Source organism: Pseudochaenichthys georgianus, chromosome 11 (assembly GCF_902827115.2).
Source record: "Pseudochaenichthys georgianus chromosome 11, fPseGeo1.2, whole genome shotgun sequence".
Classification (NCBI taxonomy): Eukaryota; Metazoa; Chordata; class Actinopteri; order Perciformes; family Channichthyidae; genus Pseudochaenichthys; species Pseudochaenichthys georgianus.
Window position 1 is genome coordinate 7,168,585 of NC_047513.1, and position 26,201 is coordinate 7,194,785.

At 39.3% G+C, this 26,201-nt stretch overlaps 2 protein-coding genes across 2 annotated transcripts in view; one reads left to right on the forward strand and one right to left on the reverse strand.

Annotated features, from left to right (window-relative positions):
• nudcd1 (NudC domain containing 1) overlaps positions 1-21,746 on the reverse strand; it is a 58,647-nt gene extending 36,901 nt beyond the window's left edge. Inside the window, exons 1-5 of the mRNA XM_034094457.2 lie at positions 21,447-21,746; positions 20,320-20,474; positions 8,290-8,475; positions 3,739-3,922; positions 1,038-1,226 (exon numbers count right to left, since the gene is read on the reverse strand). Coding sequence (XP_033950348.1) covers positions 1,038-1,226; positions 3,739-3,922; positions 8,290-8,475; positions 20,320-20,474; positions 21,447-21,561 — 829 coding nt within the window. The 5' untranslated portion in view covers positions 21,562-21,746. The remainder of the gene's footprint in view (positions 1-1,037; positions 1,227-3,738; positions 3,923-8,289; positions 8,476-20,319; positions 20,475-21,446) is intronic.
• Positions 21,747-21,856: 110 nt separating this feature from the next.
• Positions 21,857-24,173, forward strand: LOC117455096 (transcription and mRNA export factor ENY2-2-like). Its single transcript, XM_034094458.2, has 5 exons — positions 21,857-21,940; positions 22,050-22,120; positions 22,219-22,289; positions 22,367-22,441; positions 23,906-24,173. Exons 2-5 carry the CDS (start codon positions 22,053-22,055, stop codon positions 23,980-23,982), a joined length of 291 nt encoding a protein of 96 aa, XP_033950349.1. The 5' UTR covers positions 21,857-21,940; positions 22,050-22,052; the 3' UTR covers positions 23,983-24,173.
• Positions 24,174-26,201: the final 2,028 nt, after the last annotated feature.

The window sequence follows — 26,201 nt, forward strand, 5'->3', positions numbered from 1 at the left end:
AGAAACTTTAAAACTGTTCAATTGTTATGATGTGTAAAGACTGATATGGTTCTATAATCGTCTGAAACAGTTAAGTCATGATGTGAAACGGTTAACAAAGAAAAAGGGAAACTCAAGCTGCTGCTACACTTTATTTTATTTATCTAAAATTAAGCACTTTTAAGATGCACACATTTTCAAAAGCTATTTTATTTATTTTCTCTATTTTATTTGTAAATGCAGGCCGAGAGGAACATTACACGTATTTACTGTATATCTGTATAGTTCAAAGTTAATTGATAATAAATAGTTGTTTTTTAATTGTACTTTCTTTATTTGATTGGCAGTCAGTTGTTGATTACATGCAGACGTTGATAAAGCTACAACTACTTCAATATATATCACACTAAGTCATAAAGCAAGTTACACATTTTGATGTTCCAGACCTTTGCACGGGGAGATTTTCTCTAACTGGACCTCGTTGAATTTTAGTTGAATACCCCTGGTCTAAATCATTATAATAACAATGGCTCAAATAAAAACGTGATAATGAAAAGAGATGTATCCCCTGCAGCTGTACGAAACCTTTGACCCCTCTTAGCTGGTAATTAGTGGGTTTTTTGCCAAATGATGCAATCATTAGCCCTGTTTACAGAAACTGCAGGCAACCGTTTGAACCTAATGTAAACTCCCTAAACGGCACGGAACGCTAAAGAGTTAAGTTAGCAACTAGCTGGTAAAGGACCGTTGAGCAGCAAAATATTCAGATACCTTTCCAAACTAAGGTAGGTAGAGACCAAAATAGCGCTAAAAGGAGGGTGAATGATGGACTTAAATATGTCAGAAGGCAGGAAATGTGACATTAAATTAAATGTTAATCAATATCTACTGGTTGTTAACAGAACCCATAAGAACTATATAAAGTAAGCAATTGTCTTTCAGCGCAAGCAATTACTGAAGCTTTCAATGACTGAGATGGAGGTATTTTTGGATGACTGGTTAACGTAGAAAATAAAAGGTAGAATTAAGTCCCTAACCCGGCAGCCCTGGTGACACACCTGTCTTCTCCACCTCCATGGGCTCGGGGTCTGGCAGCTGCACTGGGAGCCCGTCCACATGAGTGAAGGCGAACGGTTTCTCCGAGGCCACCATGAGCCCCTTCCCCTTCGGCTCCACCGCTGCATAGTGAGGCACCGTCTTCCCATTGAGGACCCTCCTCTTCTTCACCTCGTACTTCTTCTCCTGACCTGCATGTGGAGAGACAACAGCGATAAAGTCCATTCTATTAGAGCAGAGGCAAGAGTATTGTAAACTTGTTATTCCAGCAGTTAATGGACCTTTGAACAAAATGTCTGCTGATTTCGGTTTTATCTTATTTTGATTACATTTTGTTTTGCATGTCATCAGTGATTACATCAACTTGTGTAAAGGGCACTTTTGGTTTGTATTGCTATTGTTTTAGATATTGCTGTGCCTTTGGTATCTATTGTTCATTTCACAACTGACTCGTGATATCAATTAGGAAATCTAAATTGATAATCAAAAGCACAGAAACCCCACATTTGCAGGGAAACATAATATGAAGATTGAACATATTGAACTTCAGTTTAATATATCTATTGTTTTTATTTGATTGACTGAATATAAAATGTGCCCAAAAAAAGAATTCAGAAAAATCAAATGTTACATCAATCTCCAAATGTCTATATATCTGGAGATGAAATCAGTGCATGAATTTTTCTATAATGTTCCCCGGGTCTTGGTGTATTAAAGTGGCTTACAAGACATCATTTAGCATGATAATGGCAATCATGTATCTATCGTCATGACCACAAGTATCTTATACCCTCAGTTTGACAGAGCCAAACTAAAAATGAATCTTCATATTCCCAGATGTTAGATCATGAAGATTTACGTGGCATATACTGTTGACTTGCTATCTGGTTATCTGCTTATATTTAGATAAATATCTTTATTTGATCTTTCTATTGCACATTTTTACTTTAACTTCTTGATGTTCTTTTTATGTCTTTTTTTTTTCCATTTCCCTCAGGGATAAAAACTGTATTCTGAAAATAAAAGATCACAGGAATATAAATGAATGCATTTCAGTTATTGAAAGGTTTTGCCTATATGCGTTACAAAGTGTGATAGTTTTCCTTAGTGGCGCAAACCAGACTATTTGCCCGAATGAAGCGGAAAATAACTTTTTCATTTCATATCCTCCGTTTGTTATGAGAAAGTAATAACATTGTGTCAGGCCTGCATTTACAGTCCAAGATGTTGGTCACTTTGGGTAATATGAAATTGTGCAAGGTGTACGTGAATGTGTGCTTTCCATGCTCAAGCACATGTGGCTCTCTGTGAAATAAGAGTTCTATCATTTTCCACCCATGTCAGCAAAATATTGAATCAAGAGACATGTAGGAAATCCAATGACCTAACAAACACTCACACCTTCTTTTGTAGAGGACATATTATGCACATTTTTCAGTTCACATTTGCCTCTACTGGGACATGTTTCCCTTAACATGATAGGGCCCCACAAACTGTGTCTACAGTACGGAGTTGTCTAGTGGAAGAGGTACAACATCAAATCAAATCAAGTTTTATTTATATAGCACATTTATAAACGATGTTTGGTCGAGCCAAAGTGCTGTACTTATAATAAAATAGCCTACAGCAGAGACACTTTACAGCAAATACAACGGCACAGATTGTTCAGAATATCAGCATATTAATGACATGCTTGACTTTGGAGACTTACAATCCCCTTTACAATCATATTCAGATCAAATATAAAGCCATTGAGGCCTAAAATAAATAAACAATTATTCTACATCGCGCAGGTATCAAAGGGTTCCATCTATACATCCAACTTAATGAAGAAAGCACTCTCTAAAGGCCAGAGGTGGGGGACTCGAGTCACATGACTTGAGTCACATATTTTTGGACTTGATACTTGCTTGACTAACATTGATAAAAGACTTGACTGGGACTTGGTATTCATGTTGTGCTCTGCATGTGTGCGTGTGTGTATGTGTGTATGTGTGCGTGCGTGCGTGAAAATATTTGTGTTGTACTCCTGTTATCACTTTAGAGCCCTTTTAGAACTTATATGGTCATAATTTCAGCGCCCCATGCTACATTGCTGTTTATGTTAAAATTAAATTAAACTTTTCATAACCACAATATCTTTAACTGATTTAAATGTGGAAACTGGGCTTATTCATCAGAATTTTGTTGGACTTGACTTGTGACTTGCTTGACCTGAGCAATGACTTGACTTGCTTGACTCTCATCAAAGTGACTTGGGACTTGCTAGAGACTTGTAGGCTAAGACTTGAGACTTGCTCATGACTTGCACGTGTAGGACTTACTCCCACCTCTGGTAAAGGCTGCTCCTGTTTTTTCTTCCTTCCCAATCTTTGAATCATTAGTCAGGGTGTCTCTCATTCTCAGAAAGTGCCGAGAACTTTAATGAAATGTCTTCATGGCAATGTCTGCTTTAGAGATTACGAATGTCCTCTGAGACCTCATAATTAAACCGCATTAAAGTCAGACTATGACTAACTTCCTTGTAGAGTTTAATTATAAGGCTCTCTGTCGCCTACTGGGTATTTGCACTGTAAAGAAAAGAACATGAAAATGAAATAATAGGCTTGAATTTGAGACCCTTATTATGTATGACACACTTGTCTTCTCTTATTTCACTCCATGCTACATTACTGAGATGAAGCTGGCCTGCGCACCACCCACCTTGTCCCGCACTGTTGGCGACTGTGATCCACTCCAGAGACACGCAGAACCCGCTCCCTTTGGTTTCCTGCGGCTCCTTCTGGATGCGGAGCAGCAGCACCTCCATGGAGTGGACTCCCTCCTGGACATGAGAGGTGCTGTGGAGCAGGCTGAACGGCTCCCCCGTGTCCTCACTGAACAGCGGCTGCCAGGACAGAACCAACACACAACAAGTCAGGGTCTCATTTCCCAAGCTGTTCTTCAGCGATGAGCAAAGACAATGTGTTGATTTGATATGAACATCAGGTTTCATTTCTGTCCCCAGATTCAGACGTAAACATGGAGAAGCAGCGTTCATTTATTATGCTTTACATATCTGGAAAAGACTCCGATGCTTTTTTTAAATCAAATAACTATTCATATTTGACAATGCATTTATTCTTGTATTTGTTGCTTGTGTTATTCCATTTGAGCTTGTTATTTTGTATGTTCTTGGTTTCCTAATGACCTTTTAAATCTATTTAAATATCATTTTAAAAAGGAGTTTCTGTCGCGCTATATCTTAATGCTATAAATAAAATGTTTGTCTCGTTTTGAAATCTGATATATCAATAAAAAGATATCTTTCCTTGCCTTACAGCTCACACCATTTTAACAGTTTAATTCCACTCTCCCTTAAAAACATACATTTACTATTAAAGTATTTCATGAATAAAGAGCACTCCTTATTATTGACCCTGACCAAAAAGTCAAGTGTTATGGTCTTCATTGCACTTCATAGGATATATGTATTTATTTCATCAATAAAACGCTAATTGAAAGTAGTATTTCTACACCAGTGTTTATATTTGCCTTTTTGAAGATATATGAAACTTAAAATTAGAATGTTGGAAGTTACTGACTTGACATAACAGTTCAAAATAAAAAAATGCTTCTTTTGACAAGTTTTTATGTTGAATAAAAATACGTTTTATTATACCACGGCCAATTTAAAGGCTATAATCCCTCTGAGTTCCAGACTCCAGACTGCTGGCTGCTAGATTTAATTAATCATAACATTGATTTTTTTTTTATTGTATTGCATACAGTAATTTAAATATTCATTTGTTATCCTCTTGGAATAGGAATATATAGCACACGCAAGATTAAAGAATGAAGCTGGGCTCACAATGTTGTATATTCTTCTTATGAGAGCCAACACTACGTGTTAGTTTGTCTCTCTTTCTGACTTCCTCACACTTTCACCAAATGCTACTCAATATTTGAAGCCACGGATAAATAAACATGTCAGTATTGTGACAACCCTGTGGTTGTCCATTGTATGGTGCTGTTGAAACCTGAGTTTTTTTCTTGCAGAGAGTCTGGAGATGGGGTCCGGTCCTGTAATCAGGAGAGATGAGACCCACCTGTGGCCCCTGGTTCCAGACTATTTAAGAGGGCTGCAGAACAGTCCCAAGCTGCTTCTCAACGTCAAGGAAGGATCCTTCAGAGCCTCTATTTCAAGGATGCTACGTCATCGAATCCCGCCGAAGGACTGTTCCAATGTACAGGATCCTTGGAATTCTACCGAGGACTGAATCCTTCGTTGCAGATAATGTCAAGGCTGCTTATGTGTATCCTCGGCTGTCTTAAATGACCCACAATTCTTTATGCACGGACCAATTTCCAAAATCTTAGGCGGAAAATGGCTGACTCCGTGCAGTACACTTTTAAATGTAAGTATGTTCAGTGGCGTAGTAAATGTGTTTGTAAATATGTTACTTTGTTAAATTTGTTATCACCATAAATGTGTTCCGTGAAAGTAAAGCAAGTTAATAATTAGCTAGGCACATCGTGAGGTAGGCTAATTATTGGCTAATTATAGATGCATATGACCCAAACCTACACACTTGCTAGTCTGTTCCATTCTTCGTTCTTCATTCCTCAATTTGCTTATTTGTTATTTGTGACCAGTTTGGAATAAATTATTGTTTTGGGCAACTTTTGTTTGAATATTCTTTCCTTTTGTCACAAAAGGAGCCAGCTTATACAGTATGTAGGATGGATTCATATCATCAGTGGCGACTGGTCATTAGGGGCAGGTGTAGTGTCAGCAGAAAGTATTAAAATATTGATTACAACAAAATGCAAAAAATAAATTAAAATATATATAAAATATATTTTAAGATCATGTTTAATCATCTGATTCGTCTGTACATTGTTGTTTTAGTCTGTGTTCTTCTAATTAGTGTCTACAGTGTGTGCCTATTGAGCTGTTTTGAGCCATGTGGGACAAAACCCGATCCTGCCCCTCCCTCTCACTGTCTAAGTCAATGGTGACTGTAAAAACTACACTGCGCATGCTCAGAGTATTTTCCTATTTAATGTGTGTGGCAAAAAATAATGACCATAGGGGCAAAGTGCTGCCATCTCACATCATTCAGAGCTGATTGACTGTAAGTACGTGTGTCGCGAAAAGTGTGGTGTGTGAAGAGCAGGTGAAGAGGAGGAGAGAGACGCGTCCTAAAACCAAGAAGTAAGCTGCGCATGGCTTCCCTCCACAAAAAAGCAATGAGATTTCTCCATAGGATTTTAGAAAATAGCTCAAAATAAGATCTGTGGGAAACGTAGCTGTTAGATAAATGTACGTTTTGTTCAGCCGGATAATATCCACATGTCTACCCTACTTTTATCATTTTCGAATCATAAATCCATCATTTTGATTTATGATAGACTTTTGAAACTACAAGAAGATAAGGAGGACTACATGACTTTTGTCCAGAAGGATAGGCAAATGGACTTCATCTTCAAGTCAAGGTAAGACCACCATTTTATTGAAAATGGGATCTTACTAAGAGAACAATTCAATATTTAAATGATAAAATTACATTTTTTGGGTATCCTTCTGTTGAACTGTCTGTTTAAAATTAATTGAAGCATCAGACTAAAGAGGCTTTTGAAAATAATATTATATTTTGATTTAGGTCAAAATATAATATTTGTAAACCTGAAGAGTCAGTGCCAGTGCCTCACCAGCCATGAACCTCACTGCAGAAGCTTATATATAGACCAGTGTTTCCCCTATATACAAATAGTCGCGGCGCAGCGCTGCTGCTGAAATATGCGCGCCGCTACTAGGGGGCCCCAGCCAGGTACCCAAAAAAAAATAATAAGTGGCGACCTAAGTGTAGACATCTACGTTTTTTGTGCCCCACCACTTTTGTACATATAGAAACGCCACTGGATATCATAGAGCCTGTGTTTACGAAGGGTGGGAATTTTTTGATTTGGTATTCAGTATATAGGGAGGCTAATTTGTACTGTGCTGTGTACATAAAGGCATTAGTGCTTTGTAAAGTACGTTCAGGAATACGGAGCTTTCGTATTTGTTAAATCCACTGTTTCTGATTAACTGAAAACTCACAGGCAATTCTAACACAAAAGCTCCCATTCATTCATGCTAAACTTTCTCAAATAAACACTTTTTAATAAATGTACTCTCAGTGACTGCAAGATTTTTACAAAAATCAAATCAAACTACCTGATCAATTGTGTAGGCCTAGCCTTTTTATTTTTCAGAATATTGACAGTACACAAACTAACATGTAGAACTGGTATTTGTTGGATTTTTTTTAACATATCAAACAATAATGCTTCACCAGTTGTTCTCCGAGCTTGGTGTGTTGAATCACTGTGCGTCAGTAGCAGAATCTAGTTTCTTTTCTTTTTACATTTTTAAAGCTTTTAAGTTGTCGATTCAGAATCTTGTCTTCATTCTTACATAAATCACCGCCACCTCTAGTGTTCATCATTATATATAACCATGTCACCCAGTGCAACACTGCGACTCACTCACGTGTTTTTAATAATGATATTGTACAGAGGAATATGTGTATCAGGCTGTGGTTACACAGACTTGGTAAATCAAGGACTTTATTGACATTAAGAAAAAGAAAAGAAAAGAAATGTCACCAGCCATATCTTTGAACTATTTTACAAGCAATCCAAGATTATGAGAAATTATAAAAAGATCAAACGTTGACACCAGCTAATGTGTCTGCTGGCATGGACAAACATATTTGTCACAATCAAAATGAATGATCTTTTATAATAACTAGGAGAGCTGCTCCACAAAGAGGATATCACCTGTTGCTGAGATGTCTGGCTTGACTCCAGTAGTCATTAAAAGCATCCCTCATCTCTCCCACTACTAGCCTTATTTTCAGCTGTGAACTAAATATCAATCTAGTGCCATTAGAAATACAAATGTAAATAAACAAAGATGTCTTTTGTAAAAGTGCAGGTGTAAATATGAAATTATTTTTGAGGTTGCACCTATCCGCTGCAGATATAGTGGACTTTTGTATATCATAGAATGGTCATGTAATGTTGCTGCACTACCATCCAGTCACCAATAGAGGTGGAGAAACAGCTACTTACTACTACTACTACTACTACTTACTGCTCTTTCAACTACACATCGACTGCAGAAAACATTGCAACTCAAACACCTAATATCCTATCAGAGATGTATTCATGATTGTAAAATAGTAAATGTTTTAACTAACAACAGTAAACACCTGTTATTCTTACCTCCCACTTCATAAAGGTGCCGTCTCCCCTCTTGCCGGTGCGGAGGAGGGTCAGCGTGCCGGCTCCGTCAGAGAGAGCCGCCCAGGTGGCTGAGGTGAGGCTGAGCGATGCACACACACGACCCTCACACTGGCTGGGGTCAGAGGTTAAACTGTACACCTCTCTCGGTTTTCCCAGGGCGGTGTCCTGAAAAGCACAACAGACATTCAATACTGCACCGACAAAACCAGAAAACATATAACTGTCTCTACATCAGGGGTAGCCAACACGGTGCCCGTGGGCACTTAGTCGCCCACAGGGGCAACGTGAGTCGCCCGCAGGGGCAACGTGAGTCGCCCCCAAGGGCAACGTGAGTCGCCCGCAGGGGCAACGTGAGTCGCCCGCAGGGCATGTTCTAAAAATAGCTCGCCAAGCAAATCCAAAATGTATGAAATACACAAAACAAAAAAGGAAATGTAATTAAAAGAATCTACCCTATGCATAAACAAAACCTAAATCATAGCGAACTCCATCTACTTACTACAACTCTATGTCTATCTAACACCCCTCCTCCCCCACCCCCACAATGAATATCGACCAATCGCGTTCTTGCTTGATTTGCTGGACCAGCGTTGCAGTCGGGAAGAAAAGCAATGGGGAGCGGCACCTCACCGTGATTTTCCTTCTGGCAGATTCTACACAACACATCAGCCCCATTGAACAGCCTATCATGCCAGCCTATACAACACATGAGGGGCAGTTTTTTACTAATACTAATTTCCACTGGGGACATGTCCCCCGCACTTTTCAAAATCCCATTTGTGTCCCCCCACTTTACAAATATGTTTATTATTTTTTAACGCACGCTGTCATCACCACGGAGGAGCACACAGCCTCTGTGAGCGAGCGAGAGGGAGAGAAAGAGCGCGGGAGAGAGAGAGCGAGAGAGCTAGGGAGAGCACACCTTTATCTATTTAATATAGATAAAGTAAGAAATCATTCCAATGTGTACTATAGGACAGTAAAAAAACAAAAAACAGTTTAAAAGGGGAGTGATTAGTAAAATATGCATAAATAAAAAGAAAGAATGCTAACTAGGTAACATAAGATAAGAATAAACCAGTTTAAATTATTTGTTATTGGTTGTGATCATATTCTAAAAGATGTTTGGATTATTGAAAAGTATACAGCTCCCTTTCATATGAGGGTTGAGAGCTGTACCCATAAATTCATTTTGTGCTCAAAGTGCACCAGATTGATGCATTTCACTTCAACATTTTAAAAAAAACTCTTCCCGGGGGTGCATACCCCCGGACCCCCCTAGAGGAGGTGAGGCCCGTCCACCCCCAAATAAAGCAGATTAAAATAATTAAATTGCATACTTGTTCTTTTAGTAAACACTGAAAACGGGTCCCACAGACCCAAACAGCACACAAAGGTTAAAGGTAAGCATATAATAATGTTAAATGTGCTAAATATATACACTGCAAAAAACTAAAAAAGAGGAGTAAAAGTAGCCCCCGACTTGTTTTATTTTTTGAAAGTAGCCCTCATCCTAAAAAAGGTTGGTGACCCCTGCACTACATCAGTCTTAGAGGGGCTGGCCCATATTTTATGAGATCTTCAATCCCAATAAAGAGTTGTTTCATATCCTGATAACGACATAAATCACAATATAGCATGTTTCCTGCTAATTCAACAAATCAATAGCCCATATAAAGTAACCACGTGTTAAAGCCTGTTTTAGTGTACTCTTATGAGAGTCCTTTACTTGGCAAATGAAAAGTAGTTTGCTCACAAATACAGAGTTATCAGATTGAGACAAAGTTAAATGTCCTTTAATTTAATAAGATTTTCAGAAGAGATTTGATTCAGAATGTGGTTGTTTATATCATATTAGAAGAGGTGTATAGGGATATCTTTGAAAAGAAATAGGCCTCAAGTAGCTCAGTCTGTATGGACTTTGTATTTCTTCTCCTGGGCATTGCCGAAGTGTCCTTGATTCAGGCAGCGAACCCCCAACTGCTCCCTGCCTCCGGAAAAGCCTGGCAGCCTGTTTGCTCTGACTGACACCTCACCATAAATGCATCTGTTTGTATGTGTATATATGTATTCACCTAATGTGTGTGTATTGCACTGTGTGAACAATTAGATGTTCCCTTGGGCATAAATAAAGGTTGTTCCTATTCTTCTATATAATTCCACCAGTACAATTAATTATTATATTGAAAAATTGCGAAACCCTTAATATAAACTATGCCTAATTCATTCAAATGCAAGGAGCAAACAGTTTGGAATAAGTTAACAATTATTTATTTTGTGTTTAATCAAATAAGAAGAAAAATAATGCCAAAAATGCATGTTACAATTGTTCAGAGCCTAAGGTAACATCATTAAATTGCTTGTTTTTTTCTGATCAACAATACAAAACCCAAAGGTATTAATAATAAGTTACATTAATGTCATTAAAAACTCACCTTTTTATTAAAGCTCTTAACTTTAAGCTTCTATATTGTTGAAAACGCTGTATATTTTATTGGGTGTGTTGCGGAATTCTTCATTGTTAGTTTCCACATGCCTAAAAGAACCTCGAGCTAAATCTAAAAGTTGATTGCTAAATAAGAGCGTTTGAGAAATTGTGCACGGCATAATAGTCCGAATAGTCGATTAATCGTTTCATTAATCGATAGATTAATCTTTTATCAAAGTAGTCGTTTGTTGCAGCCCTAACTGGACGCATAGCAAATGAAGCTGGAATCACGATTTGATTTGGCTGTTTTGCTTGAAAGATTAGTTAGCTATTTAAACTGTTTGTGTCCATCAACAAATACATGAATCAACTAATTTGTAAAGCATTATTTGTGGAGAAAAGCCTAGGAATGGCAGAAAGTAAAACAACTGTGGGATATATTTTTGAATCATGTAAAAATGGTTGATATATTTGTCGTTTTTAAACTGCACTGCCGTGGGGTCATGACTCACAAAGACGCAAACACTTAATAAGAGAAGGCTTTGAAGTCGTGAGGAGCAGAAAGGTCACTTCTTTCGTATTGAATAGGGCACTCTGATCCCGCAGGAAAACTCTCCTCTTAACATCCGATATGAATACAAAGCAAAACATCATTACCATAAAGTTATTCTTATTAAAAGGCCAAAAGAAGATTCCTTCAACATGAGAGCTGAAAAATAACTCATCCAGGAGAGACGTAGATGCCACCTGTCATGTTGCTGCCCATGTGACTCGGCTTCATATTGTCTCAGAGCCTTATTACTAATACACAGCAATGCCACCAGATGAGCATCAATTACTCATCCCGTGAACTAACAGATTTTCAAAAGGACCTCACAGCAGCTGCCCTGTTGTTTCCATGGAGCGTGACACTGCGTATTGTATCGCTACCTAATGCACGAGGCACCTTTGAGACCTTTGTATCCAGCATCCGTTACTGCCCTGTGTGAACTGCCTATGCCGTGCACAAAGCCTCATCAGGGACCATCATTACCATGTGATGATTGTAATTAGGGTTTGAGCAACACATTTTCAGAAAGAGTCACGTAATTATGCCGCTGAAAGCCAGTAATACAGTCTCACAGGATGATCATCTTTCAGGCTAGATCTGATCTGAAACACTGATGGAGCCCCAATTATCTCTAATCATGGTCAATGATGTCTTATACATAAAAGAAGACTGCGGAGAAGGTCATGTGCTCCTCATCTGAGTCATCTTCCTTAACAAACCTGGATCAGTGACTTGGGTCAATTATGTAATCACTCCTGTCATTAACCAGATCTTGTCTAAAGACTGTCTTCAGGGTTCTCACACCTTTTCCAAAGTCAGATTCAAGCACTTTTCAAGCACTTTCAAGGTGCATTTTCAAGCTTTTCGTGCATCTTACAGCTGTTGTAAATTACATATTTATATACACATACTCAAATGATTATTTCCCTACCTCACATTAAATCAGATGTTCTTTATGCTATAAACAACCAAATGGGGTGCACATAACTTGTTTGCCCTGGTTCTCAAAGGAGCACCTGGAGATGTTGCTTGGTGCTCATCCTTAAAATGAAATAAACCGTAACTTTTGAGGGGGTCTTGACTTTATTTGCCAGACACACGGCACTGAACACACAGAGGTGAACACAGGACACACATGCAGAGGTGAACACAGAACACACATGCAGAGGTGAACACTGAACACACACGTCATCTTAGACAAGTGGATGTAATCAAATAAGTATGTGAACATAACCAATAACCTACCATAGCCAATAACAAATTAATGTAACTTATTTTATTTGTGTTGTTCATTCATATCTTATTTTACCTTAACATTTATTTATGCATTTTTTTTTTTTATCTCCAGTTTTAAAGGATATTTTTGGTTACTGTCCTAGTATACATTGGAATGATTTCAAACCTGTTTATCCCAATAATTATAAAGGAGTGCCTTGGAAATATGTGTTTACATAAATTGTGACCAAACTGTTTGAACTTAGACTAAAGTGAACTATCTAAAGTTCACTCAGAGTCCTTTACCTCACTGAGCTGTAGTATCAGCCTCTCAGTCTGACTGGAGAGGACTCTCCTCCACATCATTGTAGAAACATCTTCTTCTTACATCCGTTAGAGCAGCTAGCACCAGATTCTAATAACAACAGCGCCGGTACCGGGAGGTGCGCCCTTCTCTCTCTCTCCCTCGCTCACTCGCATTTTGGCTGTGAGCTGCGGGCGCCAGATAAGCCAACATCCCCCATTTTCATCACTTACAGCGCCCATCGTACAGGGCGAATGAAACATGTAACCGGGATGAAAAGGGTGTTACATTTACTTAATTATGAATATTGTTACATCAAGGCCGAAAATTAGGATGAGCCCCAACGCTCCAAAAAAATATTTCCCTCCCAGAACTGCCAGCGCCTCCCCAGATCTGGCGCCCTAGGCGAACATCTATAATGCCAGTGCTACGGGCCGACCCTGAGTTCATATGCAACTCGCACATATCTCTCTCTCCTCTCTTCTCTCTCTCCCTCTATTTTGGTACGCAAATGCACCTTTTTTCAAATGACCCGGTGCTCTTTTTTTGGTGGAGGTGCGCATGCGCACCTGCGCACCAGTTCTTATGTGCAGCCCTGTTTCGTGATAGCCTTCTACACGAGGATGAAAAATTAAAGAAAATAAAACTAAGTTTAATATTTCAAAATGAGTGATCTGTACGTAGACTAGGCCTCCCATATTACCTGGCTGAGCCAATATAAAACAATCAGCCAAATAACTTTTCAATACATTATTGATTACTATTTTTCAGGTACTTTTAGGTTGGCAGTAAACACAAGTCAGAGGTAAATGATGTACTTTTACTCCACTACATGTATTTAATACCTTTACTTTACAGATCTGGATGAATGATGTGAAATATAACCAAGTGTTGAATCAGACTTTAGTTCCACCTGGAGTAAATCCACCAGCTACCCTGCAGTCTACAAAGTCATTCAGACTAGCTGCACCTTCACCAGCTTTGAGAACACTTTCATGATCAATCATTAGAAAACATATCATATATATTATTCTGAAATGGACCAATCTGCACAACGACTACTTTTATTGTCGCTACTTTCACTATAATTTGATGATAATACTTTTGTACTTTAACTTGAGGAACATTTTGAATGCAGGACTTTTACTATAGAGTATTCCTACACTCTGGTACTTCTACTTTAACTCAAGAACAAGATCTGAGTACTTCTACTTTTACTCAAGTACAAGATCTGAGTACTTCTACTTTTACTCAAGTACAAGATCTGAGTACTCGTACTTTTACTCAAGTACAATATCTGAGTACTTATTCCACCTCTGGTAGCGTATTAGCCTGAGTTGGAGCCACAAAATCACTTCGAGCTGCATAAAAATAGACTCACAAAAGGTAACTAATATTTACAAATGTGTACAATGATTTGTAGGTAATGTTGACTACTCAAGACACCTGACTTATACATCTTCAAAGGAAGACTGTGTTCATTCTACAATTACATGGGATTAAAGCAAAATGTAGTTTTACTTGTATAATACTTGAATTTTATATAAAAGACAGTTTGTTTTCATCTTCGCTTTCAGAATATTAAACTTGTTTCGGCAAATTCAGATGATAAATACAACTTTGAAGCTTGTAACGGCATAATTACAAGCAGAGAAAGGACTAATGTAAGCAAGCATAACAACAGCCGGTGTTTCTTGTAAGTCAATTCAATTCAATTCAAAACCTTTATTTATCCAGGTAAAATCCCACTGAGATCAATGATCTCTTTTTCAAGGGAGACCTGCAGCAGTAGGTTCCACAAGAAGACATAAACACATAAACAACAGAACAACAAAAGGACATCATACAGCAAAATGTACAGGGATTACAATTTACATATTTCACCACATGTACAGGTACCAACAGCATCTGATTGTGTAGCATCCAACCGAGCTTTAAAAACATGTAGTGGTACTAGCTTGGTAATTTTCCATTCTTTTTGCAGACTGTTCCATGTTAGTGGAGCTGCACATCTAAAAGCTTTCTTCCCTAAGACAGTCCTAGCACTTGGCACATTTAATAAAATCACAGCATGCGATCTCTGGCAATAAGTACTTTCAATTCGCAGAGAGATCAGAGAGCAGATATAAGATGGTAGTTTATCCAGCATGGCTTTGTAAATGAAAAAGTACCAGTGACTGAGCCTCCGTACAGTAAGTGATGGCAAAACCGCCTTGGTATACAGGGTACAGTGATGCGTAAGTGCTTTACAATTTGTCAAAAATCTCAGTGCACTGTGATACGCAGCATCTAACTTGCTCAGGTAATTGGCAGGTGCATTCATATATAACAAATCACCATAGTCCAGCACAGGTAAAAAGGTCACAGTGACTAGCCTTTTCCTGGCCTCAAGCGAGAAATAGGACTTGTTCCTGTAGAAGAAACCTAGCCTAACCCTCAGCTTTTTAAGCAGGTTATTTACATGAAATTTAAAAGTGAGACAATCATCAAGCCAGATACCCAAGTATTTGTAACAGGTAACCACTTCAAGTTGTATTCCTTGCGTAGTTACAATATCCAAAGCAGTATTTTTAGCTTTAGCTTTAGAAAAGAGCATTACCTTGGTTTTCAATCAATCAATCAATCAATGTTTATTTATATAGCCCAATATCACAAATGTTACATTTGTCTCAGTGGTCTTCACAGTTTGTACAGAATATCAGTATGACAATACGACACCCTCTGTCCTTAGACCCTCTGTCCTTAGACCCTCACATCGTACAAGGAAAAACTTCCGGAGAAAACCCACAGTTTAAAGGGAAAAATGGGAGAAACCTCAGGGAGAGCAGCAGAGGAGGGATCCCTCTCCCAGGACGGACAGACGTGCAATAGATGCCGTGTGTAAATTGAAAAGATAATACATTTGCAACATAGGTAGTCCAAATGTTTGGACATGCATGTGTGTATAATAGGAAGATGAATCCACGAGGATATCCATCCAGGACCGATGATCCAGGACCACAGCCACGACTCAAGATCTAGGGCTCGCGATCCAGGACACAGGACCGCAGGATCATCCATGACTCCGGATCCCAGCGTATATAGACACCAAAACCAAAATGTTTTCTCCACATTTAAAAGAAGCTTAAGCTCAGAGAGCTGAGCCTGAATAATGTTAAAAACAGCCTGTAATTTAACAACAGCCTCGTTAATCGAGGGACCTGCACAGTACATAACGGTATCGTCCGCATACAAATGTAAGGTTGCTCCTTCGACATTTTCACCTAAACTATTAATATAGATAGAGAATAATAGCGGACCTAAAACTGAACCTTGTGGTACACCATTAGTGATGTTTAACCACTCAGAAGACAGCCCATCAAACTGAACACATTGGGACCTTTCAGAGAGTAGTTCACAAACCACCCCACTGCATGGCTGGATATGCCAATACTGACCAGCCTCTGCTTCAAAATGCGATGATCGACGGTATCAAAAGCTTTGGATAGGTCAACAACTAGAGCTGCACAACTCTGCTTATTATCTAAAATACTCGTAATATCATTTACCACTTTCATTGTGGCAGTGATGGTGCTATGTTGCTTTCTGAAGCCTGATTGATGTTTAGACAGGATGTCATTTGTACATAAAAACTCCTTTACTTGTTCACTCACTAGGCGTTCAAGAACCTTAGCCAGAACTGACAATTTAGAGATGGGTCTATAATTGTTTAATAAGGTGGCCTACCCTCCTTTTAGTAGTGGCAGGACATAAGCTGACTTCCATACTTTTGGGATTTTGTTCGTGCTGAGAGAGAGATTAAAAAGAGTAGTAAGAGGTGGAGCAATAAAATCTGCAGCTATCTCTAAAAAGAAAGGTTCTACATTGTCCGGACCAGCCGGCTTTTTAGGATCTAGCTTGGTTAAGACTTCACGAACAACATCAACAGTAAAAGGAGTAAAACTGAAAGGGTTTTCCAGACCACATTGTTCTGAGTCACCGACTGTGGTGTTCACAGAAGCAGAATTAGAAACGGAATGAAACAGAGAGCCACAGGACACAAAATGCTCATTAAAACTATTTAACATGGTATCCCTATCCGATATAGTGCCAGATGCTGTGGTAAGGCACGGAGGTAGCTCATTTCATTTCATTTCATTTCAAACCTTTATTTATACAGATAAAATCCCATTGAGATCATTGATCTCTTTTCCAAGGGAGACCTGTTCATTACGGATATCACCGGTGGATATCGATTTTATGGCTTTCCAGAATTTTCTAGGGTTGTTCAGGTTCTTTGTGGTAACTGACAGATAATACTTAGATTTAGCACTTTTGACATTTGAAGTGAATCTATTTCTTAGCTGCCTAAAACGCAGCCATTCTACCTCTGAGCCTGATTTCCTAGCCTTTGCCCAGGCCTTGTTTCTCTCATGCAGGAGACTAGACAGTTCAGCAGAAAACCAAGGATTGTCTCGTCCCTTCACTCTAAATGTACGCAGGGGTGCAAGTCTATCAATGATCTCCATAAAACCAAGATAAAAATAAGACCATGCAGTCTCAACATCAGCACACAAATCGATTTTTCCCCAATCAAACCCAAACAGATCATGCACAAAACCCTGCTCCACAAAATGTTTTATGTCTCTCTTGATGATAATACGTGGTTTAACCTTTTGGACTTTTGTGTCCCTAATTGTGGCTACAACACAGTGATCGCTCAGATCATTCGCAAATACTCCCACAGCTGAGTATTTATAGGGAACATTAGTTAGAATGAGATCAATTAGGGAGGATTTATTTGGGGACTTAATATTAGGGCGAGTAGGACTGTCAACAATCTAAGTAACATTTAAAGAGATACAAAGGTTTTTAAAATCCTCTGACACTGCAGTTAACCAGTCCCAGTTAAAATCTCCAAGTAGCACTATTTCCTTGTAGTCTAGCTGCGATAAAAGATTTGCTAGCGAAGACAAGGAGTCTTTGACAGCTGAGGGGGGTCTGTAACAGCCCACGACCATGACCTGTTGACCCTTTGCCACTTCTATATTTAAGGCTAAAAATTCAAATTGCTTACTGATAGATTTGGAAACTAATGTAGATACACTGAACTTATTCTTAACATAAATGGCAACGCCACCACTTTTATTAGGCCGGTCGGTACGATACACATTATAACCATTTAAGGCAATGTCAGAGGCCAAAATAGATTTATTTAGCCATGTTTCTGATAAAACAATGACGTCAGCGTCAGTCGAGCTCGCCCAAATATGGACAAAATCTAGTTTACCTAACAGACTGCGCACATTCAAGTGGATGAAACCCAACCCAGATCTACTTTAGAATCACCGGAAAAGTCTGCGAGAGTGTGATAAGAGCTTAAGAAGCAGTCCTGAAGAAACATCATCGCAGGAAAACAAAAAAGACAAACATATTTTGTCGAGCAGATTGACTGTGACAAGGCAACCGGTAATTGTTTGTGTAACACATCCGAACCTTTGCAGGGGATGCCCACTGCGGGTGGCAGAACAGACCTGAATCCAGTAGACTCCTCAGAATGACTAGAGATCTTTTCATAGTCCAAAATAGTTAACAGGCACAGCAGAATTCCGATATGGGCCATTTTCCCAGACCAGCACACAGAATCTGCGATGTTCCTGGAGCAAAATCAGCACAGCAGCAAAGGACAGACGAAAGCAGCAGCGTGGTATCCCCGGGGTGAAAGCAGGCCTCTGCAACAGCAGAACCAGGACAGGTGGAAAGCAGGCCCCAGCCGTGGTAAAATCCTCCTCCGCACAGCAGCACACGCCCGGTGGAAGCAGGTCAAGCCCGATGCGTGGATCCACTCCGTTTCTCCGCGACGACTCTGGGGTAAAAACCTCTCCAGTGCAGCCGTACTCTACAGGTGGGAGCAGGCCTCCGTAGATCGCAGATCGCAGGCAGCAAACAGGTGGAGCCGCTCCGTCTCTTCGCGAGGAGCAGGCCTCCGTAGATCGCAGGCAGCAACAGGTGGAGCCGCTCCGTCTCTTCGCAATGAGCAGGCCTCCGTAGATCGCAGGCAGCAACAGGTGGAGCCGCTCCGTCTCTTCGCGACGAGCAGGCCTCCGTAGATCGCAGGCAGCAACAGGTGGAGCCGCTCCGTCTCTTCGCGACGTCTCCGGAGGAAAAACACCTCAGTACAGCCGTACTCGACAGGTGGGAGTTGGCCTCCGCAGACAACTAAAACCACTACTTGTATAAGCAGGGATGGCTAAATGTTTGTGAGCAGGAGAGCTAGATGCTAACAGATGCCAGATGCTAACAGGTAAGTGTTTCCCCAGTACACAAACACAAAAATACACACACACACTCTCGAGCTTCCCCGAGACCAGTAATACAATCAAAAATGTGTCTTCGGGTCAATGTGACTGATTTCGATAGATCAAGTCACATTTGGTTTAGGCACGAAACATACCACCAGTAGAAATACTTTGCTTTCAAAATCGCTCAGTGTCGAATCAATAGATTATATTTCGTGACAATAACACAAAATGCCGTGAGTGCTTCATCCTCTGAACACCACACGATGGCGACTGTAACGCTCTTCTGAAATGATTGTCCCCTGTAATTATTATTATCCCTCAATCGAGTTCGCTATTCAGCTTGAACAAACGTAACATGCAACGTTAGCCTAATCTAAAATGCTCTACTATGGCGTACCTTTCATATGGCTCGTCAGCGCAGACTCTCGCATCGTTATTTTTGCAAACTTTGCAGGAGGATACTCGTGGGCTTGACCCTCGTCTTAGCCATGGCTTGTATTTGTCTTCTGCTAGCCAACGCTCGTTGAAACTGCAACCTCCTGGCACACAGTCATCTATCACTCCCATCAGAATGCCCAGGTCACACGTAAAACAAACACTTGCAGGTCGCGCGTATAGCGCGGGAAGGCCGCAGCGGAGCTGTTTTATGTAGAAGCGAAGCAATTCTTTTCTTTTAATCTAAAAAGCGAACTATTCAGTCAGACAGCAATTTATTGTAAAAGTAAAGTATTTACATTTTCAAGTATTTTATCTCAATTTCAAGCACCATTCCCAAAATTCAAGCACTTTCCCAACCTTGAAAACACCACGTCAAATTTCAAGCATTTTCAAGGATTTCAAGCACCCGTACGAACCCTGCCTCTTAAAACGTACTCACCGCCTCTCTGGTTGCCTCTGAAGTAAGTTAGGGGGAATAATAATGAGCCACATTAAAAGTGCAGCTTGTAAAATGTTTGGAATTTGAGCAAAATAGGATTTTTCTTGACATCACCTGCCAGAAATGCATCGTAGGTTGATGCTGCTATTACACAAGTACTTGGTCACCACCTGCTGGTGTGTCAGATGCATTAAAGACCACTTACACTTACACATATTAGATCACATTAGTATCACATCCATATTAATTGACATCAAGAATAAATACAAAGGAATTGGTTGGCAACACCGTATTGGCAATCGATCAAGCCAGGAACAAGGAGTTCAAAGAGAAAAATAAGGATTGAATTCTTACCAGAGTGACGGTTAGACTGAGAACTCTTCCTTTGCAGTCCACAAACAGAACACTGTCTTCGTACCAAGGGTCTAAGTGGAGGTAATTGTACATGCCAAAAGCACGCATATGTTCCAGGGTGTACTGAGTATCCTTCAACTTCACCTCCTCCACGGCTGCAGAACAGATAAAAAGAGAGGGTTAGAAAAAGGCATCACAGGATCATATCATATTTTTGTTATTAATAAAGTGTTGTGCATGTGAGACTACTATAAGTATATACTCCATCCTTTTAAATGTATGCTTTACAACTAATAACCAACTCTGGTTCCCATACTAATCATTGTAGGCTTTATTTTGTGGTTAACTGGCTGTTATTAAGTCTTTGTAAACGTCTACTGTATATTTTGTTTACAAAGTTATTCTGGGTATATCAAGCAGAAAAAAACATTGCGATTTGGAAAGCAAATTAAATTGAATGACCTAGTCCCATTTGAAATTGTAAAGCCAGGTTAAAGTATGTGAAATAAATCTGTTTCTTTGTTTTGTGTGAATTGTATGTGTAAACATACCAGCATAACACTCTATCATTACTTTATTATCTGATTACATTTATGAATATGATTATTTCACTATATATTTTCACTTTTAGAGTTTTAAATAGTAAAGTTTTAGTAGAAATGCAGAAAGTGCAGTATTCTGTAAGTAGTGAACATACTGGATGAGTATAACTTGGATTAACCTGCATGTGTGGAGTGAGTTGTGTTGTATGTCCTGGATGTTTTTGATAGTATAAAACATGAACTTGTGTTTGTGAGTCAAAAATTGTTCTCATAAAAAATATGTGAAGTAAATAAAAATAATGATGTTAATATGTATACACTTTTGAATGATGTCACACTTCTACACATGTTCTTAGGGAGACTGAACCCAATAGCATAAAGTATAATTGGAGCAAAATTACTACAGATACTAATATTATAATTAGCTTTCAATATTATTAATAAGCATTAAAAACGTACTTTTCAAAATTATTAACAACCTGTTAATTGATAACTGAACTTGTTACTAAGGTTAGCTATCACAGTGTGGAATCCTCAGTGCTAGGCTAGCTGGCACCCTTGCTAACTGTGTTAAGTGTCTCTCACCAGCATCCAGCTCAACGTTGTACGTCGGTATGGAGTCCAGAGATAACCTGTAGCTCTCAAAGTTGGGGTCCAACAGCTCCCTGTTCACCTTCAAAGAATAATTTGACGCAGCCATATCTATTTTATATGACTAGTGTGTGCATAAGTTGATATGAAGCAAGAAAATGCTGTTGCAGAACACGTTTCCTGTTTGGCAGACCCGGAGCCATTTCGCAGCGGACACAAAATGCCCTGGTGCTCATGGGAGTTTGAGTTCTTGTATTTCTCTAAAAGGGTTTTAATAAGTGATTTGATAACTATAGTTGTCCTAAAATGTATTAATTTGTTATTAAAGTGAGCTATTTTCTACATGCTATGTTTTTTTAAAGTAGTGACGTTGTTTGCTAGAAATAATTAACGGCCAAAGCGGAACCGTTACACTACTGAGGGTGTTTTAGTCGGTATGGTTTTGTGAAGGGACTGTGTGTTCCCCAGCTGATACATCTCTACATAAGGTAACGTTTACTTTATAGCTGGTGAAATACAGATGGTTTCGTAGCTAAATTCCCATGAAGTAGTTGCATTTAAACGGAAATTCTAACTGTGTGTGTTCGGCTTTGACAGACCATGAGCAAAGACTCCCAGATGAGGGCTGCAATAAACCAGAAGCTGATAGAAATGGGGGAACGGGAGCGGTGAGTTCAGCTGTTATCTTCACTGAGGTCGGAATAATGCTTTCAGAGACCATTTAGATGTTTAAATAGTGTATACTAAATGTATATGTTGGCCGCAGGTTGAAGGAACTGCTCAGGGCAAAGCTGGTGGAGTGTGGATGGAAGGATCAGCTGAAGGCACACTGCAAAGGTATTGGATTTGTGTTTGTCTTTGTGTGTAACGGTGCTTTTAATGAAGCTGCATTGCTGATGAATTATTTTGTGCAGATGTGATCAAAGAAAAGGGCCTTGAGCATGTCACAGTGGAGGATCTGGTTACAGAAGTCACACCAAAAGGCAGAGGTATGTGTAAACACAACAGCAGAGGGTGGAAGATGCACACAAATACAAACCATACTCAAGTTGTGCTGCTAATGTGTTCCCGTGCTCCTGGACATAGGAATACAATACAGAGAAACAATTAAATAACATACCGTATAAGATATCAAAACAAACTGCAAGTTAAACTGATTAAAATCTAACAATGAAAGACACTTTACTTTAAGCATATGAAGTGATACTAAAGCAAGTAGATTAAACACATAACCAAATTAAAGAATATGGGAATATAATCTACTCAAGAAAACAAAGAGGCACGTTATGGCATTGTGAATAAAAACAGCTGTTACACAGTCACATTTTATTTTAAACATCAGAACTTTATTTAAATTTTGAAGGTTTCTAGAGATACAATATTTTGGGGAAAAATGTATGCAATATTGCTCAAAACACGAGATAGAATGAGATGAGGTGTGTTTAATATTTAGTGTTCTCACAGAGAAATTCAAGTGATAATAATTGGAAACAAACTAGAATACTCAATGCAGGTGTCACCATTTAAAAACCGAATGGAGCAGCCACGAGAAGCAAACATTTCACCCATTCCAAACAGCGTACAGATTAAATTATTCAAGACCGATAACCTAAGAAAGTGTGCAGGAAGAAACGGAATAGAAATAAAATAGTACAAGGTGATGTTGCACGTGACCAATGTACGAGTCAATGCAGAAGAGGTCAACTATATACAAGTAGAATAAGATTAGCTAAAATGCTAGGCTGACACACACACAATACATCTGTGCGCTGTACACATGAATGCTATAAGGATATACAGGCACTTCACAGAACTCATGCGTTCAATCGTTTTATGGCTTGTGGAAAAAACAAAAATGACATGAAGAATGATTTGATGCAGAATATGTGTGATAAAGTGAGACAGGTGGGCTATCCCAAACTTAAAGCTCCAAATAGAGAACAATATCAGGGAAACTAAAGGGCTTTAAGAGGTTAAAATAACTAAGTTATATTCAACCACTTTTTTTTTTAACTGCACGGTTAAAAAATTCCATTTCATAAAATAAGATTTCATCAAAAAGAGCTTTAAAATATATATATTATATATATATATATTGTCTTTCTTACCCTGCATGCCAATGTCTTTCAATCAGAGCTTCACAGTACAAAGGCGGCACAGTAAAGAACACATTGTTGAGCCATGTTTGAACAGATACATCTGTATGACAGATATGATATGTCAGACAGATATGATATGACAGACAGATATGTTGAGACAATGTTACATTTAGAGCAATTCATGTGTGGCGCAGTTGTTTTTGTGCTACTGTACACGGACAGGTGCCGTCTGGTTTCAACACCTCTCAACATAATGCAGTCTAGTACAAAATAAACAGTGTTTTGAATGATATTAATGCTTAATGCATTACTGTAGTGTACACTAATATATCCACCATTGTTCTTCCTATGCAGCACTCGTGCCAGACAGTGTGAAGAAAGAGCTCCTGCAGAGAATCCGAGCTTTCCTAGCTCAACACGCCACCTTGTGAATGAGACGATTCCCCATCTAGACATTTTTTTACTCTCTGTAGATCCACAATTAAAATCCAAACTGATGTTTGTTCTCATTGTGAGCAATGCTGAAGTGTTATTTTTATTTTCTATTGTGTGTTTTCATATTGATTTTAGTTTGTTATGCAGCAGTTTTGGAAAAATAATAAAGTCATGCCTATTTTGGTCATTGGGGTCCTGACATTTTCTTTCTTAGAACTAAACACCAGTTTGAAATGTAATCAAGAGCTTTTGAAACGTATTCCTATTGTGTTTCGAGAGACAGCATGATGGATTTTGTGTTTAAAAAAAGACTGCAATGAGAGAAATGTCTTTGTCTCTCTCCCATACCTGGCTGTGGGACTGTTTCAGGTGTTTTGGTAAGTACTTATATTATTATAATCACACCAGTGAAGAAGTGATTTTAGTGATGCTCTGCATTTCTCAAAGAGAAAAAAACCTAATATATATATATATATATATATACAGTTATACTTGTTTCTGAAAAGGAAACCTAGTCTAACCCTCAGCTTTGTAAGCAGGTTATTGACATGATGTTTAAAAGTAAGACAATCATCAAGCCAGATACCATATAGATATTTTTAAATGAGCCAGGAAGTTTTTACATTTGGAAATCATATAGTGAATGATTTTATGTTCTGAAAGTACAACATTGTCTCATTGAAAATATCTCTTGCTGAGGTGGAACGCGTCTCGTGCTGCTTATCAGTAGATATTGTGTTCAGTATCACAGGAAGCTCTCAGGTGACACATCACTGTCTGACCTGTTGGACCACATATCTGCCGCATGGTGATTGCAGACATCAGAGAGGAGCTGTCAGTGTAGCGTGCGCTCCTCAGATTATACTGACGGGTATGTTTTGTTTTAGGTTGTTTTTAGTTATGGCGTGGATGGTGTGAGAACCTGCTTGTGTCTTCAGGCCCGGTTCTACGAGAGTGCATAAGGGTGCATTGCACCCTCAGTTGAGTCGTTATGCACCCTCATTTGAAAAGTGAAAAAAATTACATATATAATAACAATAATAATAATAGGAAGAAGAAGAAGAATATAGTTGAAATAAAAAAAATTGTACTTGTGGTGTAATGGGAGGCGTGTGGTGCAGTGGTTAGTGCGTTGGTGTTCATATCAGGGGGTCACAGGTTCAAACCCCACTGCAGTCAGCATGTCGTTGTGTCCCTGAGACACTTCACCTTAAATTGCTCCTGTGGGGATTGCCCACAGTATTGAGTATGTAAGTCGCTTTGGATATGAGCGTCTAACAAGTGACATGTAATGTGGTTAAATCATATTGCTGCATTTATTTGGTCAATTTAAACGGTAAGTAACGTTATTCTGTCAGGTGCGGGTGACCTGTGCCGCTGCGCGTTCGTCATCTGCAAGGTGCTTACACAGCAGTCAATGATGGACATCAGAAAATTGTTAAAACAACCAGCCCTTATCGCCAGCAGTAACACTGCATCTACTGCAGGTAATAACAGTTCAGACCATGGGGACATTACGTTACCCGCGTGGCCACTGTCTTGGACACTAATGTCCTCCCGCCCGACTCGCCGGCTTTGCCCAGCCGCAGCCGTCTTCATTGCCCCAAACACCGCCACCCCTCGGCGGCCCGCAAGTGCCAGAGGACCTCGGCAAAACAGAGCCTGCCCAGGTATATTTAAAAAAGTACCCAACTCGCCTGTACATTGGGGTAAGGCGCTCATTTTGCAGCTCATGGTTTCAAAACAGAGATTGGCTGGAATATTCATGTAAAAAACATGCCATCTTCTGCTATGCATGTAGACATTGCGGTCTTAAAAGGGGAGTGATTTGTAAAATATCCATAAAGAAAAGAAAATCTGTTTACAGTTCTTTTTCATATGGGTGTTGAGAGATGTTTCCATAGATCTCTTCATGTTGCTCTCAAAGTGCACCAGATTGATGCTTTCAACTTCAATATTTAAAAAAAAATCTTCCCGGGGGAGCATGCCCCCGGACCACCTTAGGAGGTGAGGTCCCCCCTAGAGGATGTTAGGTCCACTCCCCACTTATAAAAATGGCACTTTACCACTGCACCCTCTCTAATGTCAGATAACCCTGAGTCATTTTGTTCTGGAACCGGGCCTGGTCTTCATACAGCAGCCCCTGTGTGTATCTGTGACATCTATGACATCTGTGTGCCTGTTTGCCAACATATTAGGACACGTGCACAATCCT